The sequence below is a fragment of the Emydura macquarii genome, unplaced genomic scaffold, assembly GCF_026122565.2.
Source record: "Emydura macquarii macquarii isolate MOO-44397 ecotype Brisbane River unplaced genomic scaffold, CSIRO-AGI_Emac_v2 contig_781, whole genome shotgun sequence".
In the NCBI taxonomy this organism is placed as follows: Eukaryota; Metazoa; Chordata; order Testudines; family Chelidae; genus Emydura; species Emydura macquarii.
Genome location: NW_027130918.1, coordinates 21151 through 34508, shown reverse-complemented (window position 1 = coordinate 34508; position 13358 = coordinate 21151). Strand labels below are relative to the sequence as shown.

General features: G+C 50.0%; 1 protein-coding gene across 7 annotated transcripts in view; it reads left to right on the top strand.

The window, feature by feature from the left end:
- The window catches only part of TJAP1 (tight junction associated protein 1), a 50371-nt gene that overhangs the window by 23251 nt on the left and 13762 nt on the right, over positions 1 to 13358 (top strand). For 5 of the 7 annotated variants that reach the window (XM_067543110.1, XM_067543109.1, XM_067543108.1 and 2 more), the window contains exons 3-5: positions 7188 to 7281; positions 9167 to 9219; positions 11521 to 11679. In XM_067543110.1, coding sequence (XP_067399211.1) covers positions 11554 to 11679 — 126 coding nt within the window. In that variant the 5' untranslated portion in view covers positions 7188 to 7281; positions 9167 to 9219; positions 11521 to 11553. Of the gene's footprint in view, positions 1 to 7028; positions 7098 to 7187; positions 7282 to 9166; positions 9220 to 11520; positions 11680 to 13358 lie in introns of those variants that run through there. The other 2 variants (XM_067543112.1, XM_067543111.1) reach the window with 2 other exon arrangements.

The following is a 13358-nucleotide window of genomic DNA, read 5'->3' as shown; positions in this document are numbered from 1 at the left end:
ATGTTGGATGCCATCTGTGTGCTCAATGCTGTATAGACCATGGAATTGCCCAATTCTAAAAAGCCTTCTGTGATGGCTAGCAGAGAGGATGGCTAAAGTTTCCATGGCAATGCTTTTAAATTTGATTGGGTGTGTCATCTAGGAAATATGAAAGACTTTCAGCTGATTGGTGTTTGGAGTTTTTCTTTCAAGGAGGGTGAGGCTGTGGCTGCATTTTAGTTGTTTCCACCTGTTTTTGATAGTACTTTTTCCACCAGTGTGGAATCTGGAGAAAAGGGAAGACATTCCTATTGTGCCAGAAATAGACCTTGCCATGTAAACTTTACAGCTGCAATCATGGATATACACATAGTTATTCAGATACAGATATAGCTGTAAATCTACACAACAGCTAGGCCTGTACCATCCTCTGCCTCTCATGTCTCTGACCATCTGCTGGTGAAAGGGTAATTAAAACAAAAGAAGCCTTTCTGGGATTAAAGCCTAGAAGCAGAGAGAACTAAACCTGGTATAAATATCCCTCTCTTGCTAGGGGTCAGAGTTAATGCTTTATTTTTGCTCTTTTAGGATCCCAGAGCATTTCTGACTAATTGCTCTGCAGCTCAGTTATGTACTTATACCATACACACTTACCCTCTCATCTTTACCTTGATGATGTATTTCCTGGCTACAGGTAGGTTTGTGTGTATAATATGCAAAAAAAAACAAAAAACCCTACACTAAAGTGGCATTACATCTGGGTTTAAAAGAATGTCCTGAAATAAATTCCAAAGCAATTGTGGCTCTTCCCCTTTTCATGCCAAACCTCATGCAAATGAGGTGTTTTCTTGAGGTAAAAATACTGGATGAAACCATGGTATCTGCAATCCGTTCCCAGCTTTGCCATTGACTCATTTTGTGGCTTTGTGGAAGCCACTTCCAGTCTTGGTGCCTCAGTTTCTCCACCTGGGAAATGGGGATAGTTCTTGGTAGATGGAAATGGTGAACATGAATCTGTTAATGTTTAAGTGCTCAGGTAGGATGTGCTACTGAAGTGCAAAACACTTCTCAATCTGTGGTTAAAGACAAAACACTTAAAACATCAATCATCAGAAGTAAATGTATTAGTAGGGCTTGAGATTTTAAAAACACAGATCAGGAACTAGGCTGGATGGTTCCCCCAGCGACTGTTACTCTTCCCCGTGTGTACCTAGGTTGTGTTACAGCGTATGATCAAGGCTTCAAAATTCCCTCCTTAGCCAACAGCAACAGAATTGACAAGACATTCTGCTGAGTTTCACTACTGCTGCCTCTAGCATTCTTAGCAAGAGTGGTGACAGTGACCAGATTGTTACTTCACTCATCTATGGCACAATTCTACTTCTGAAGGCAGCAGATGAGGCAGGGATTTGGTCCTTTTCTGGGTCCCCTCTAGAGAGAGATGCCTCTGGCATCTGGAGACTGGGTCCCTTCCTCTGGCTGCTTTAGAGCATTGAAATTTAGAAGAATTTGGTCATAATGCCATAGGCAACAGAGAACTGATGCAGACCAGCTGCTTGCTAATGTATCTGCTGCATGGAAAATGTCTCTGACCTCTATGTCAAAGCTGAGTGGTAAATATGGTGGGGCTGGCAGAGTGGGACTTGGGAGATTGATTCTTCCATATGTAGGAAAGAACATGGAAGACAGCAAAGAGATGGGAATGAGAGGAGGAAACTGTGAGATGGTGAGGTTAGTGTTGCTGTGATATTGGCGTGTGACACCTGAGTGATGTCTTCAGCTTTCTCCTCCTCCTGTTGATGCGAATGTTTACAATGATTATTGGGCTGTGCGTGCAGGCAGAGAGTTGCTTCTGTGCCAAAACAGTGTCTGAAAACCTCTTACAATGATGAAGCATTCCCCTCCCCTTCCATGTTTCAGAGAACTTGGAGGTGGCCAAACGGGTTTGTATCAGACTTTGTTGCTGCTGGGCAGGGCCAAGCTAGAAAATCTTCAGCCAGTTAAGAGTCAATTTGTCCAACCTGTAGATCGCCAAAGTGTGTCCTGCCACATGGATGTCTGAATTCCTTCAACATGCAGCCTATGTGACTATGGAAGAAGCCATTACATACAATGGAGATGCCATTCCTTCTCCCCCCAGTAAATGGGCCATATCCCATTAGTGCAACCTGTCCTGGTTTCTGTATGCAGGGGAGAGCTGTATGGGGGTTGTGTCTAGCCAGTGAATGACCGAAGTCAGACTCATTGGAGTGCCACAGCTCTAGAATGAAGCTGGCTGCCATTAAGAGCAGTTCTGTTTCCTGACATTTGCTTTTGCCAGGCAGCGCTTAGCACCTGGCAGCATCAGATTGGACTTAAGGCTTCCACAGCATTGGTAATGTTCACTTTGGGCTGGCTCTGCAACAAGCCACCCTTTTTATTTTTTTTTTTTTTTTTTTTTTTTTTTTGTGTGGGTGGTGGGGGGAAGAGGCTCCTTTATTAGTCCTGGCTGATGCTACACAGAGCACTAGTTCTGTGCTGCTTTCTGTGTAGCTGCAGAACATTCATGGATGGGGATGTTTGAGGCAGCATATTACGGTGAATATGTAAAGATCTTCTATATTGTTATGGGGCCAGTGGCTATAGTTTTCTCGGCGCTCTCAAGACTGAGAGACTAGGCAGAGGGGCGGCTGATCTAGATTGCTGTGGATTATACAAGATTTAGTGAATGTTTCTGCTGTCTGAGGAAAGACCAGGCAAAACTTAACCTGTTCCTGGTTTGTCTGATATAGTGGCTTATTTTGGATTCCATACTCCAGGAAGGCAGTTTACTGATTTCTTCTTTCTCCCTCTGCTTCCCCCTCCCATGTCCACCCACACAACATAAGAGCTGGCAGAGTCCTGGGAAAGGGGATTCCTGCTTGTTGATTTTTCAGAAATGTTCACCCACACTCCCTCACGGCTCTCCAAACAGTTTGCTTGCTGCAGCTGTTCCTTCACTGCTCATTGAGGGAGAATTTAGAACAATGGCTCCCTAACTTCCCTCCTGTGTTTTGCCAGCACTTGCCCAGAGTACTAGGCCTCACATCAACACTCGTTTATGCTGTCAGGGCCTCACTGTTATCCTCTGGAACCCCTGACAGCTCATCTGTTCCCTGTGAACTATTTTGTAAGGGACTGGAATGCCTTGAAGTGTCTCCTTCAAGAGGCTCACACCAAAACAGCTAAGTGTCCCTGCCTTGCTGCTGTTGCTGCCTCAGGGGGAGGTCTAACAATGATTCTTTAGCTCTGCCTGCGGAAGAGACATTTTAAAGATAGCACAGGTAAGAGGAGCTTTGTTTGGGGGAGGGGATAAAAAACAGGGGCATATGTGTGAGAGGAGGGAAAATAAATGTAAACACTGGGAACTCGAACAAAGAACTACTTGGCCAGCAGCCAGACCATCTTGTGAGATCTGAAGAGAGCACAGCCCAAGCTAAGCAGGATTGTGCTGGCTCAGTATTTGGATGGAAGATCTTCAGTGGAAAAACTTGTACAGCAGGGACTGGTGCAGATAATTCAGCAGATGGGACGCTTCTCTGAGCTACTGCTGAGTCTGTAACCATTAAAGATTCTTCAGTACTTTTATTTTAAAAAGAGAGAGAGAGAGAGAGTTGGAATGCTAGTTCTGGTATCCTGGCCAAATTCTAACTTGCCCCACTGACATTCTCCCTGTTTTGGTTGGGTATCAGGTTCTTTGCTTCCTGTCTTAACCTTTTGTGTAATGTTGCTGTTCAGCTGTTAATCAGCTGTTGCATTCCACTCCAGAGGTGGCTGCCTGTCAGTGGTGGATGGTTGTAGGGGGTGTGCACTGTTGATCAGTTCAGGTTTATAAAAGGGTTTTGGAAATAAGGTGCTCTAGAAATCGATGATGGAGATCAGTTGGTGCAGTAAGTAATAGGATATGTTCCTGGTGAATGGAGTACAGTGGAGTTAGAAAATAGGTTCTCTAGAAACGACATTTTATAGGTATTGTAATGATGCTCACTCAGTAATATGGTAACACCTTGGTAAATGGAAAGATCTGATGACTATATTCCTGTATAATGTTTCTTTAAATAAAAGCAACTGTTGCAATGATTGTTTTGTTTCTGATATTTACAGGGCAAGGATTTGTAAATTTGTTAACTTAAATAAATAAAAAAGAAAGCGAGAAAACCTGTGATCTGTTTTGAGTAGGAGGGGATGAGGGAAGTTGTAAGGGAGGTGTGATTCTGGTAACTGTACAAGGGGTTCTTCTGGGGCAGATTAGCTGGGCAGCCTATGCATGTTTCTGATCCTTATACTCAGCTACAGCAAAAGCTTTAAATCTGAAGGCTTTGTTGATCTCATTAACTTCGAAAAATGTTAACTATTAAGTAGGGCTCATTGCTTAATGGCCAGTCTGATCCCTTTGTCTTGATCCCTCTTGTGACCTGCACATGTCACATGCAGTGAACAATGTTTTCTACCAAGCTATCGAGATTTACTGATGTGAAAGAACAAGGAATGAGCAAAAATCCCTGGAAATTCCATCCTGACTGCAGGGAGACAGTGTAACATTGTTAGTCCAAACTGTGGTGGTGTGAGCATTAGGATACGCAAAGCCAGCACAGTAGGGATGCATGTTTCTGTGCTGAGAGCAACTAGCCTTTACTATAAAGCAAAATTACAAGCTACTTAATAACAGAATGAATCTCAGCCTAATCCTAGCTGGGAATCTCTGGTTAACTGAAGAGATTATCCAGCTTCCAAAGACAGCCTTCCTCTTTGGATGTTAAAACTTCCTGTAATTAATATCCTGCAACTCTCTTCTGCTATGGCTGGGCTTTTGAGGAACAGTCTGTGGTGATTGTTTTAGCCTCAGTCAGGCTAATGTAGCTTCCTGGTCAGCATCTCTTGATGAAATTTTAGCATCTTTTACCTAGCCTATTTGGTTGCTCCATTGTCTTGAGCACCAGCGACTCTATAGACTCTCAGTCCCACTACTTGAGGCAGCTGGAGGCTAGGACTGATGATGAGAATATATGCGGGAGGCAGGGGAAGGGGTCCTTCTGGCTCTCTTGGAGATGGGAGATGGGAAAGAGTTCACTTTCGGTGATCTTAATGGAATGAAACTGTTACACACCAGAGTGGTATGTGACCGGGTCAGTCACATCTCATTGGACTTGAACAAAAGATTCAGTCCAAACCAGAGTGAAACTGCTGGATTAACAATAGTGACTAAATGCATGGGGCAGTCAGCAGCCAGTGGTAGCTTTCATTGGTGTATCTTGGGTCCTGGCTCTGCCAGAGTGTCTTGCTGCTCCAGGAATGCTTCTCCAGTGAAGTATTGCTTCAAGAGAAAACTGGATTGTGATCAACATAGCTGCTTGAGCTGGAGCCCCTTTGGTATGAGAGAGAGGGGACTGCTAGCAGGAAGCGCCCCTTAACTCTGGAAGTCTCTCCCAGTCCTCCCTCTGACCTGCCCCTTCTGAATTTGCCAGCTTTAGGGTATACGGCAAACACCGTCTCTTCTCTCATTACTGGAGCTGCTAACTGCATTGCCAGGAGCGATGCTGACAGAGGTTATTGTGGCTAATGTGTGCTATAAACACAAAGTTAATACAGTTCTGTGAAGCCTGCGCTGTAGATGCAGTGAGCAGTTCCTCTTGCAGTTCTCTGTTCCAAATCCATTCCTGAGGAGGGTGAGGATTTTCCTCCCACCCCCTTCCCAGGCCCCAAATCATACATGACAATCCTTCTGGTCAAGGAGTGAAAGACTGTGCAGTGAAGCTAATCGACACTCCCCTATGTCCAGGGCAAGCATTATCTGTGGGATACTGCACAGCATGATCATGGCGTGTCACTTGGGCAGATAGTAATGGGTTCGAGAGGAGGAAGGGAACACCTGGAGTGGAAATGGGGCCTGGGAACCTCGTCATTTGTGAATTAAAACTTGGAGTATGGGGCAGTTAGGATGACTGGGGTTAGAAACAAAGCATGTTCCTTTCAGAGCCTTGGACTCCCTTTGCCTGAAGGGGAAGAGGTGTGTGTGTGGGGGTGTGGGACAAGATCAATCCCTCAGCAGTTGGAATAAATGGAATCAATTGCTCTGTTACCCCCAAATCCTCTGCCCCTCTCAGTGTCGGGTGACCATGTCCACCGGTGAATCTGATCACTGGGAGACAGTCTTGGAAAAATGACAGTTCCACGTGATCCTTCCCAGTGTGTTCACATCTATCAGTGGACTCTGAAGTGGAGTCAGCATCATTGCAGACAACAGCCCAGAAGAGGGAGGGATTTAAATTGAGGAGCATTGTTTGCTGATGAGAGAGAGTGAGGACAGATAAAAGGGACTGAGAGGTTAAATTTCTATTGCAATACAGAGCTAATTAGAGTGGCCAGAGACCTGGCTCATAGCCACCTCCATCTGTGGCTTCCGGCCAAAGCTGTGATGCTCCGGGTCTGACACGCTTGGCTGCCATGTTAGGGCTGAACTTGAGATAGGATTGCTGATAGAATGGTGAGCGTGGGACAGAGTTAGTGCATGCTGTGGACTCAGTTCTGGGTGTTTTCTGCATCCCTTTCACCAACCATCCTCCCCTCCCTCAGAACAAATACCCTGTATGTCAGTGTGTCTGTTTCCATTCCACTGTGAACTGAGGCCTATTCAGGAGAAGCTCTTCTGAATCCTCGCCTCTGATTTTGGAGAGCAAAGGGACAACCTAGATATTATACCTCCGGTGCCTCAGCCGGAGTGAAGGATTAGGAAAGTCCACTGAGTCAGCTGAACTCACTCCATCTGGGCTGCTGTGGCAATTTCTCACTTCCTAGAGAGAGAGAGATTTCACACACCACATTGTATAGGAATAAAATCAAGGAGGGAGGTGCAACCCTGCAGTTGTTCCTGGAGTCATCCTGCCAAAAGCAGCTGCAGTACTGAGGGATGCATCAGACCAGTTAGCAACCCTGCTCCTGGTTTGGGGACAGCGGCGTTCCCGGTCTGCATGGAATTCCCTGCTCCATGGGGGGGATAGTTAAAAAGCCCTTCCCTTTCCAGCACAGTGGAGACAAGGAGCCTGTCGCGCTGTGAAATCCTGCCATGGGGGAGATGTCTGATGCTGCTGATCCCAACTCTGGTGCGTGGCTGTGGATTGGGCTGTGCATCCGTGTTTCCATGTGTGATGTTGATAGGTGGCTGATGCCAAGTTTCCTTTCTCGTGTTTCAGGGGCCGTTCAGATGCTGCCAGATGCCGCCCGGGGAGAGCTGACTTGGAGGCAGGAGCACAGGGAGATGTTTGGACAGGACGGCTCTTTGGATCTGTGAGTCCTTGTTTTGAGTGACAGTGACTCGGGGATGCTGTGAATGTTGGAATGTCTCTGGAAGTTGTTTCAGACTGCGGGGCGGGTGATGTAAGGCAGATGGGGTGAGAGTGAAGAATGGCAGAGGTGCTAGATACCAGGAAAGGAAGGAAGATGGTCACAGCGAGACTGTGAAGAATTGCCAGTAAGAGATGGCTGCACATTTAGCTTGTGCCTTCTGAATGCCCCTGCAGTGGAGACCCCAGCATGGACACTTGTGGGCCATTCATAGCAGAAGTACCAGGTGAGATGGGAGGAAGCCTCCCTATGCCATTTGGAGCTGGTGTCTGCCAGCAGTCACTGCCACAGGCGACCCTACAGGACCCTGCGCTGAGCCTGTCCCTGCTTGGAGTCCCCTATCTATGGCCAAGTAGGTATGAACTGTGCTGAGCTGGGCTCTCTCCATATCTTGTAGTTGTGCAGGGACCCTGGGGGAAGGGAAGCTATGGCATTGTGAAGCCGTTTTTCCTGTGCTAGTTGAGGCCCAAGGAAGCACTGTAGTAGGGAACAGAGCCAGCCAGCTTGCTGGGGCAAGGCCAATGCCAGGAGATCTCTTAAACTTGTTTCAGCAGAGCCCAGCATAGTCGCTGCTGCCTGCCTGTTCCATTCACTTTCTGCATGACTCTCCCTCTGCGTGTGTACAAATGTTCCAACCCTCACTTCCCAGGGCTGGGTGCCACAGAGAAGGAAAGGTGTGCACCAGAGGTGTATTGGGGAAGGGAGGCCCCATGGAATTTCTGTAGCACCTGGGGCACTGCAGGGAAATGACTGTCTAGCTAGGTTCTTTTCTGGCTCTCTCAGTACGTTTTGTTGTGATGGTTGCATACTCTGGGCTCTGGCCTTCAGAGCGGAAGCATGTCCGTGTTGTTGTATTTGTAGTGTGTGTGTCTGGGGGCGCCTCACCTCAAAGATCCCTGTAGAGCAGGGTGGGCTTTGAAGCTGTGGTGACGGTTGCAAGGAGCCAGAGAGCTGCATCTCATGTGTCTAAACTGGAGTAGCTTGCCCTTCTTTCTAATACAGAGGCCATGGAGATGATAGGTTCTGGTTTGCAATACCCCCTCTTGAGCTGAATGAGAATCTATTAGGTGCCACCACTGTAACCACTAATAAGTGCATTAGCAAAATGTTTCTGCTAAATTGCTCAGCAGTGAAATAGTTAACATTGCCAAATCCATCCTCGTGAGGTTTCGTGCTGACGCCCCCGAGGGGAATGGGAAAACAGTGTGGCTCTCTCAAGGCCCCATTCCTCCTCGAGGCTTGCGTTTGCCATCCATGGAAGCAGGAGTGGGCCCTTAGAGCTATTGTTTTGGCTCTGGGAAAGGCGGTGCTGCACCCGGGTCATGCTGGGAAGTTTTCTATCCTCTCCAAAGGACTAGAAACGTAACTTCAACATCCAAGCGTAGATTCTGCTGCACCACTTTTGCAGCATGACAGGAGACATGGGGCTTCCCACCTGGCAAGGAGATTCTGGGCTGCGGGAGAGGTGGGCCTGCCGCTTCAGAAACTTATTTGCTCTATTTTAAAACAGACTTGTTACTGGGCAGTTATAAGGGCTCCCAAAGCCTGGGGCGGGAGGGGGGGAGGAAGGGGAGACAACAAGGGGCACTCCGCTATCTTTGGCTGTCCCTGCTTTGTCTGCTGAGTATGAGCCTTGAAGCAGGAGCTCCCACTGCACTCACGGACGAGGACCCAGTTATTTTCTCCACCACATGGTCCCCCTGCAGGTACATGAGAGCGGAGGAGTGCTGGAGTGCTGCAGCCAGACACAGGCAGTCACGTTTGGGTGGCTGGGGTGCGCAAGTGATCCCTGGGAGGGTTGTTAAGTTCTTTGTGTTCTTGCCTGTAGGGCTTCTGAGTGAGTGTCCCCCTACATGAGACTTCAGCTCTGAACACAGGCTGGTAAGTGCTCCCTCCATCATGGGTTGTAAAGATTGCGGTGGGGTAAAGCCTGCACTAGCACATGCTTCCTAGCTGTAGGGGAGGAGGTAACAAGAAGACCCCACTCAGCACCTCTCTCTCTGGGGAAGAATGCCCTTCCAGCAAGGCAGATCTATCTCCCAGCTGATGTGCCTTAGCTGGTGCAATGAGCTGCAGAGGGAGCAGGCCCTGGTGGTTACCTCCCAGCAGTGTTGGTGTTTGTCCTGCAGAGTAGCACCCAGAGGCTCTAATCAGGACTGGGGCCCTGTTGTGCTGGGCACTATGCACATACAAAGATGGGCTTGGTCCCTGCCCCAAAGAGCTTACACTCTAGAAAAACAGGTGATGCCCTGGTGGCTAGGGAGAAGGATATAGTGTGTGTGGTGTGTGTGTGTGTGTGTGTTTCTACATGTTCTATACCTTGGACATGCTCTTTAAAACTATTAGAAATTGCCTCATCTGTCCCCATCTGCCCCTCAACCCATCCTTTCCCATGGGCATTGCAGCAAAGGTGAAGCTCCAGGGATTTGATGGACGAAGGGCTAGAGGCCTTACAGATCAGTTCAAAGAGGGCATTCTATGCATATGAAAGGACTTCATGGGCTTCTGTGTTTGGCGAAGCACAGAGTAACACAACAGGAAATTATTGTTGTTTGTATAATGAAGCTCAACAAAGATCAGGGCTCCATTGTGCTAGGCCCTGTACAGGCAAGTAACACACACAGTCCTTACCTCAGAGAGCTGGGACTCTAGGTGTCCAACGAGATGCAACAGAGCCTGAGTGGGGACGTACAAATGAAGGGAGCTGTTGTGCTCTGTGTGTTTCAGGAGCCTTAGGCTAGGAACCTTGTTTTCAGGCAGGGAGGTTGTGAACATTGCAGAGGTGATTAGGAGCAAGAGTCTTTGAGCCATTGAACTAATGGTCTCCGCTTTCCCTATGGGAAGAGGAAGGATGCTCTGAAAGGAGCCAGCCTGGCCAGGGAACGGGAGTCGAGTGGCTGGGAGAGTTCCTGCCCTGATAGAGCAGCTCCTGTGCATGAGGGAGAGGGTTTAATCTGAGATCAGATGGAGCCCTGCTCAGGGGAGTTTTCACTTTGCATTGGGGAGATGCCACACAAGTGCTAAAGGAAGGGGAGGTGCCAGGGCACAGAGAGGTGTTACATTATCAGCATTGGGAGACTAAGGCAAACAGGACAACTGATGAGGGTAGAAGAGGGAGGCTGTTCTGAGCATAGGGGTAGCTGTGTTACCTACCCCAGCACACTGAGAGAGGACTGCCATGCCCTTGGTATTGGAAACATCAGCAGGTATCTTCATTTCTGCGTGGCCTTGGGGCATGCCTCACTCTTTGTCTTGAAATGTCTTTGTCTTACTGAAATGACTCAAATCCTGGATGGTAGCAAGAGCTTCCTGAGCATTGCCCTCTGTTGCAGTCACCTCTAAGTGGCTGGAAACAGAAGCCTCCTCCATGTCCAGAGAGAGCTGTTTTAGTTCTGCCCATGTCTCTGCCCCATTTCAGATCCTGCACCGCTTCTCCTGAAGCGTGGGAGTCTGAGCCTGCCACAGGTAGGAGGGGTGGGCACTGACTGATCTTACCTTCCTCGCAGTGCTCCTGCTGAACATGGCATAATCCAGCCTCTTGCCCAAAGGCTGGGTGGCATCACACACCCCAGCTGCCATCACTTGCCTTGATGGTGCTTTGTATTTGTTTTCTCTCTTCTGAGAGAGCGAACAGCTCCCTAAATGCCCTGAACCTCCCTCTCAAGACACTCGGGAATAATCTGGCTCTAAGCAGTGCAAGCCAAGGACTCCTTGGCTCTGACTATGCTTTAATGACTGTATCCCCCTTCCATACAGCCTCTGTTGGCAGTGACAGTGCAAGATCAATAGCTCCTGCTCTGACCCTCGCTGCTGCAGTTTCCATATTGGAAAGGCCTTTCCTAAAGAGCCCAATCAATATGCTGCTCTGAGGCCTGTTCTCGCTTACTATATATAATCTGGACACACGCCGTACGTGAGTGTGTGCGCGCGGGTGGGGGAGGATGTGCCAACTCCCTGTTCGTGCTGGCTGGGAGAAGGACACAGCTAAATTCTTCTGTCCCCCTTTCCTGCCACAGCCACTGCTCCGGGATCCTGGGCTGTCAGCTTTTCCTACCCTTTCAGCTCTTTGGATGGGGAGCTGCCGAGGAGCATAGGGTATTTGATCTCCTGCTGCTGGGAAGCCCTTGGGGCTGGCTGGGGCGCTGGTGACCCTCTGCTCTCTGCCCTTTCTGCTTTTGGTAGGTGACCAGTTGTCGCACCCAAGCAGGAGGGAGGATGACGAGCACAGCTCCATCCAAGAAGCCTTACCGCAAGGCACCGCCACAGCACCGCGAGATTCGCCATGACCTGCCCATCCTTCGAGACGACCAAGACGGCGTGATTTTGGCCGAGCAGAGTCAGGTAACGGATACCCGGGCGGCTAAGGGCCTGGCGCCGTTACGCCAGCAGGCGGGGTTTAGTTACGCCAAGGCAGGCCAGCTCAAACAGGTGGATGGGTTTGAGGTGTGCAACCTTAACTTTTCCTCCTCCTGGTCCCTGGAGTCAAGCAGTGACAAGGAGGTAGCAGGGTGCCGAGCAGAGCTGAACCTCAAGAGCCAGACTCTGTCACCTCTGCTGCTGCATAGCGGGAAGGCAGGGAGGCGGAGCGGGAAGCATGGCCGGCACCCCAGCCGTGGGCGTCTCAGCAAGTTCATGAGTCGCAGTGTGGAGACAGTAGTGGTGTCTGGAGACGAAGTCCGGAGGCCCACCTGCTCCTTCAAGAGCAGAAGTCTGGAGCGCTCCCTCATGTTCAAGGAGCCTGCTGAAATCCTAGCTCCCAGGAAGTTGCAGGTCTCTGCCACCCATCTGCCTCTCAAAGGGATCCTGAAGCGGACAGGCATGCTGGAGGTGCGCCCCGAGAGCCTGCGCAAGTCCCGCTCGGTGGAGATGCTGGCCCGTGGCCGAAGCTCACGCAAGTACAGCGACCCTCAGCTGTGCCTCAGCCGGAGGGAGAGGCACTCGCTGGAGCGCAGCAGCAGCACTGCCGATGCCATCAAGCGCCAGGAGAAGGTCACTGAGGAGAAGCTGCAGTTCTCCAAGTTCCTGGATGAGATCACCCACCGTGTGCTGAGCCCTGTCCACCTGCAATCCTTGGGGGACATCAGAGCAGGAGGGGGAGGCCAGGATTCTCCTGCCTCACCAAGAGGCTCCACTCCAGAAGGCCAGAAGGAAAGCCAGCCTGAGGGGGCCAAGCAAGCAGCTGAGAAGAGCCCCCGGCCGAGCAGGAGAAAGGCAGATAAGAAGCGTGAGGGTCTGGAAATGGCTTCCTGCCGGAGGAAGCCTGCTGAGGAGGCTGAGAAGGCCCCCAGGCTGAGGAGAAAGCCCATCCTGGTGAGGAAGGACAGCAAGGAGAAGTTCCTCTCCATGGAGAGGCGGGTAGTGGATCTGTGTCAGTATGAGCCGGCAGAGCTGAGTTTGGCAGGGGTGTCCTCCGAGCAGCAGCAGCTGCTGCCTTCTTGGAAAACCAGTCAGGAGGGAGGAAGGGACAGAGAGAGGGACCGAAGCAATCACCAGTTGTGGCAAGTGCAGCCGCAGCATCTTGGCACCAAACCTGGCCAGAAGCCCATGACAGAGCCAGGCTACCTGGAGAGAGCATCCTTCTCCCCTCCGACACACCGGAGCCAGGAGGAGGCCACTGCCTCACCCAGAACCTTCCCTTCCTTCAGCCTAGCACTTAACAAGGTAGGTGCCAGAGTCCTGGAGCCCAGGCCCCTCACCCAGGATGGGGACAGAGGCTTCTGTAAGGCCAAGCCCACCCCCCTTGGCTCCCAGAGGTGCCCTTAGTGCCGACATGGGGAATGAGGGGCAGGGCGTTTGTGTCTAAACTCTCATCTCATTCCATTCGGGTGTTGCTCTATGAAGTGTGGAGTCTCCATTGCCCCAGGGAGACCTGGCCAAGGAACTTTGGCTCCCTACTCTATGTGCTGTGAGGGGCTCTCCGAGGCTCACTTAAGGTACAGCCTTCATCCCAGCTGCCCTGACACCACCCCGGTTGTTCCCCACTGGGAGGTTCCTCCTGAACTGGCTATTGGGGGTACCCA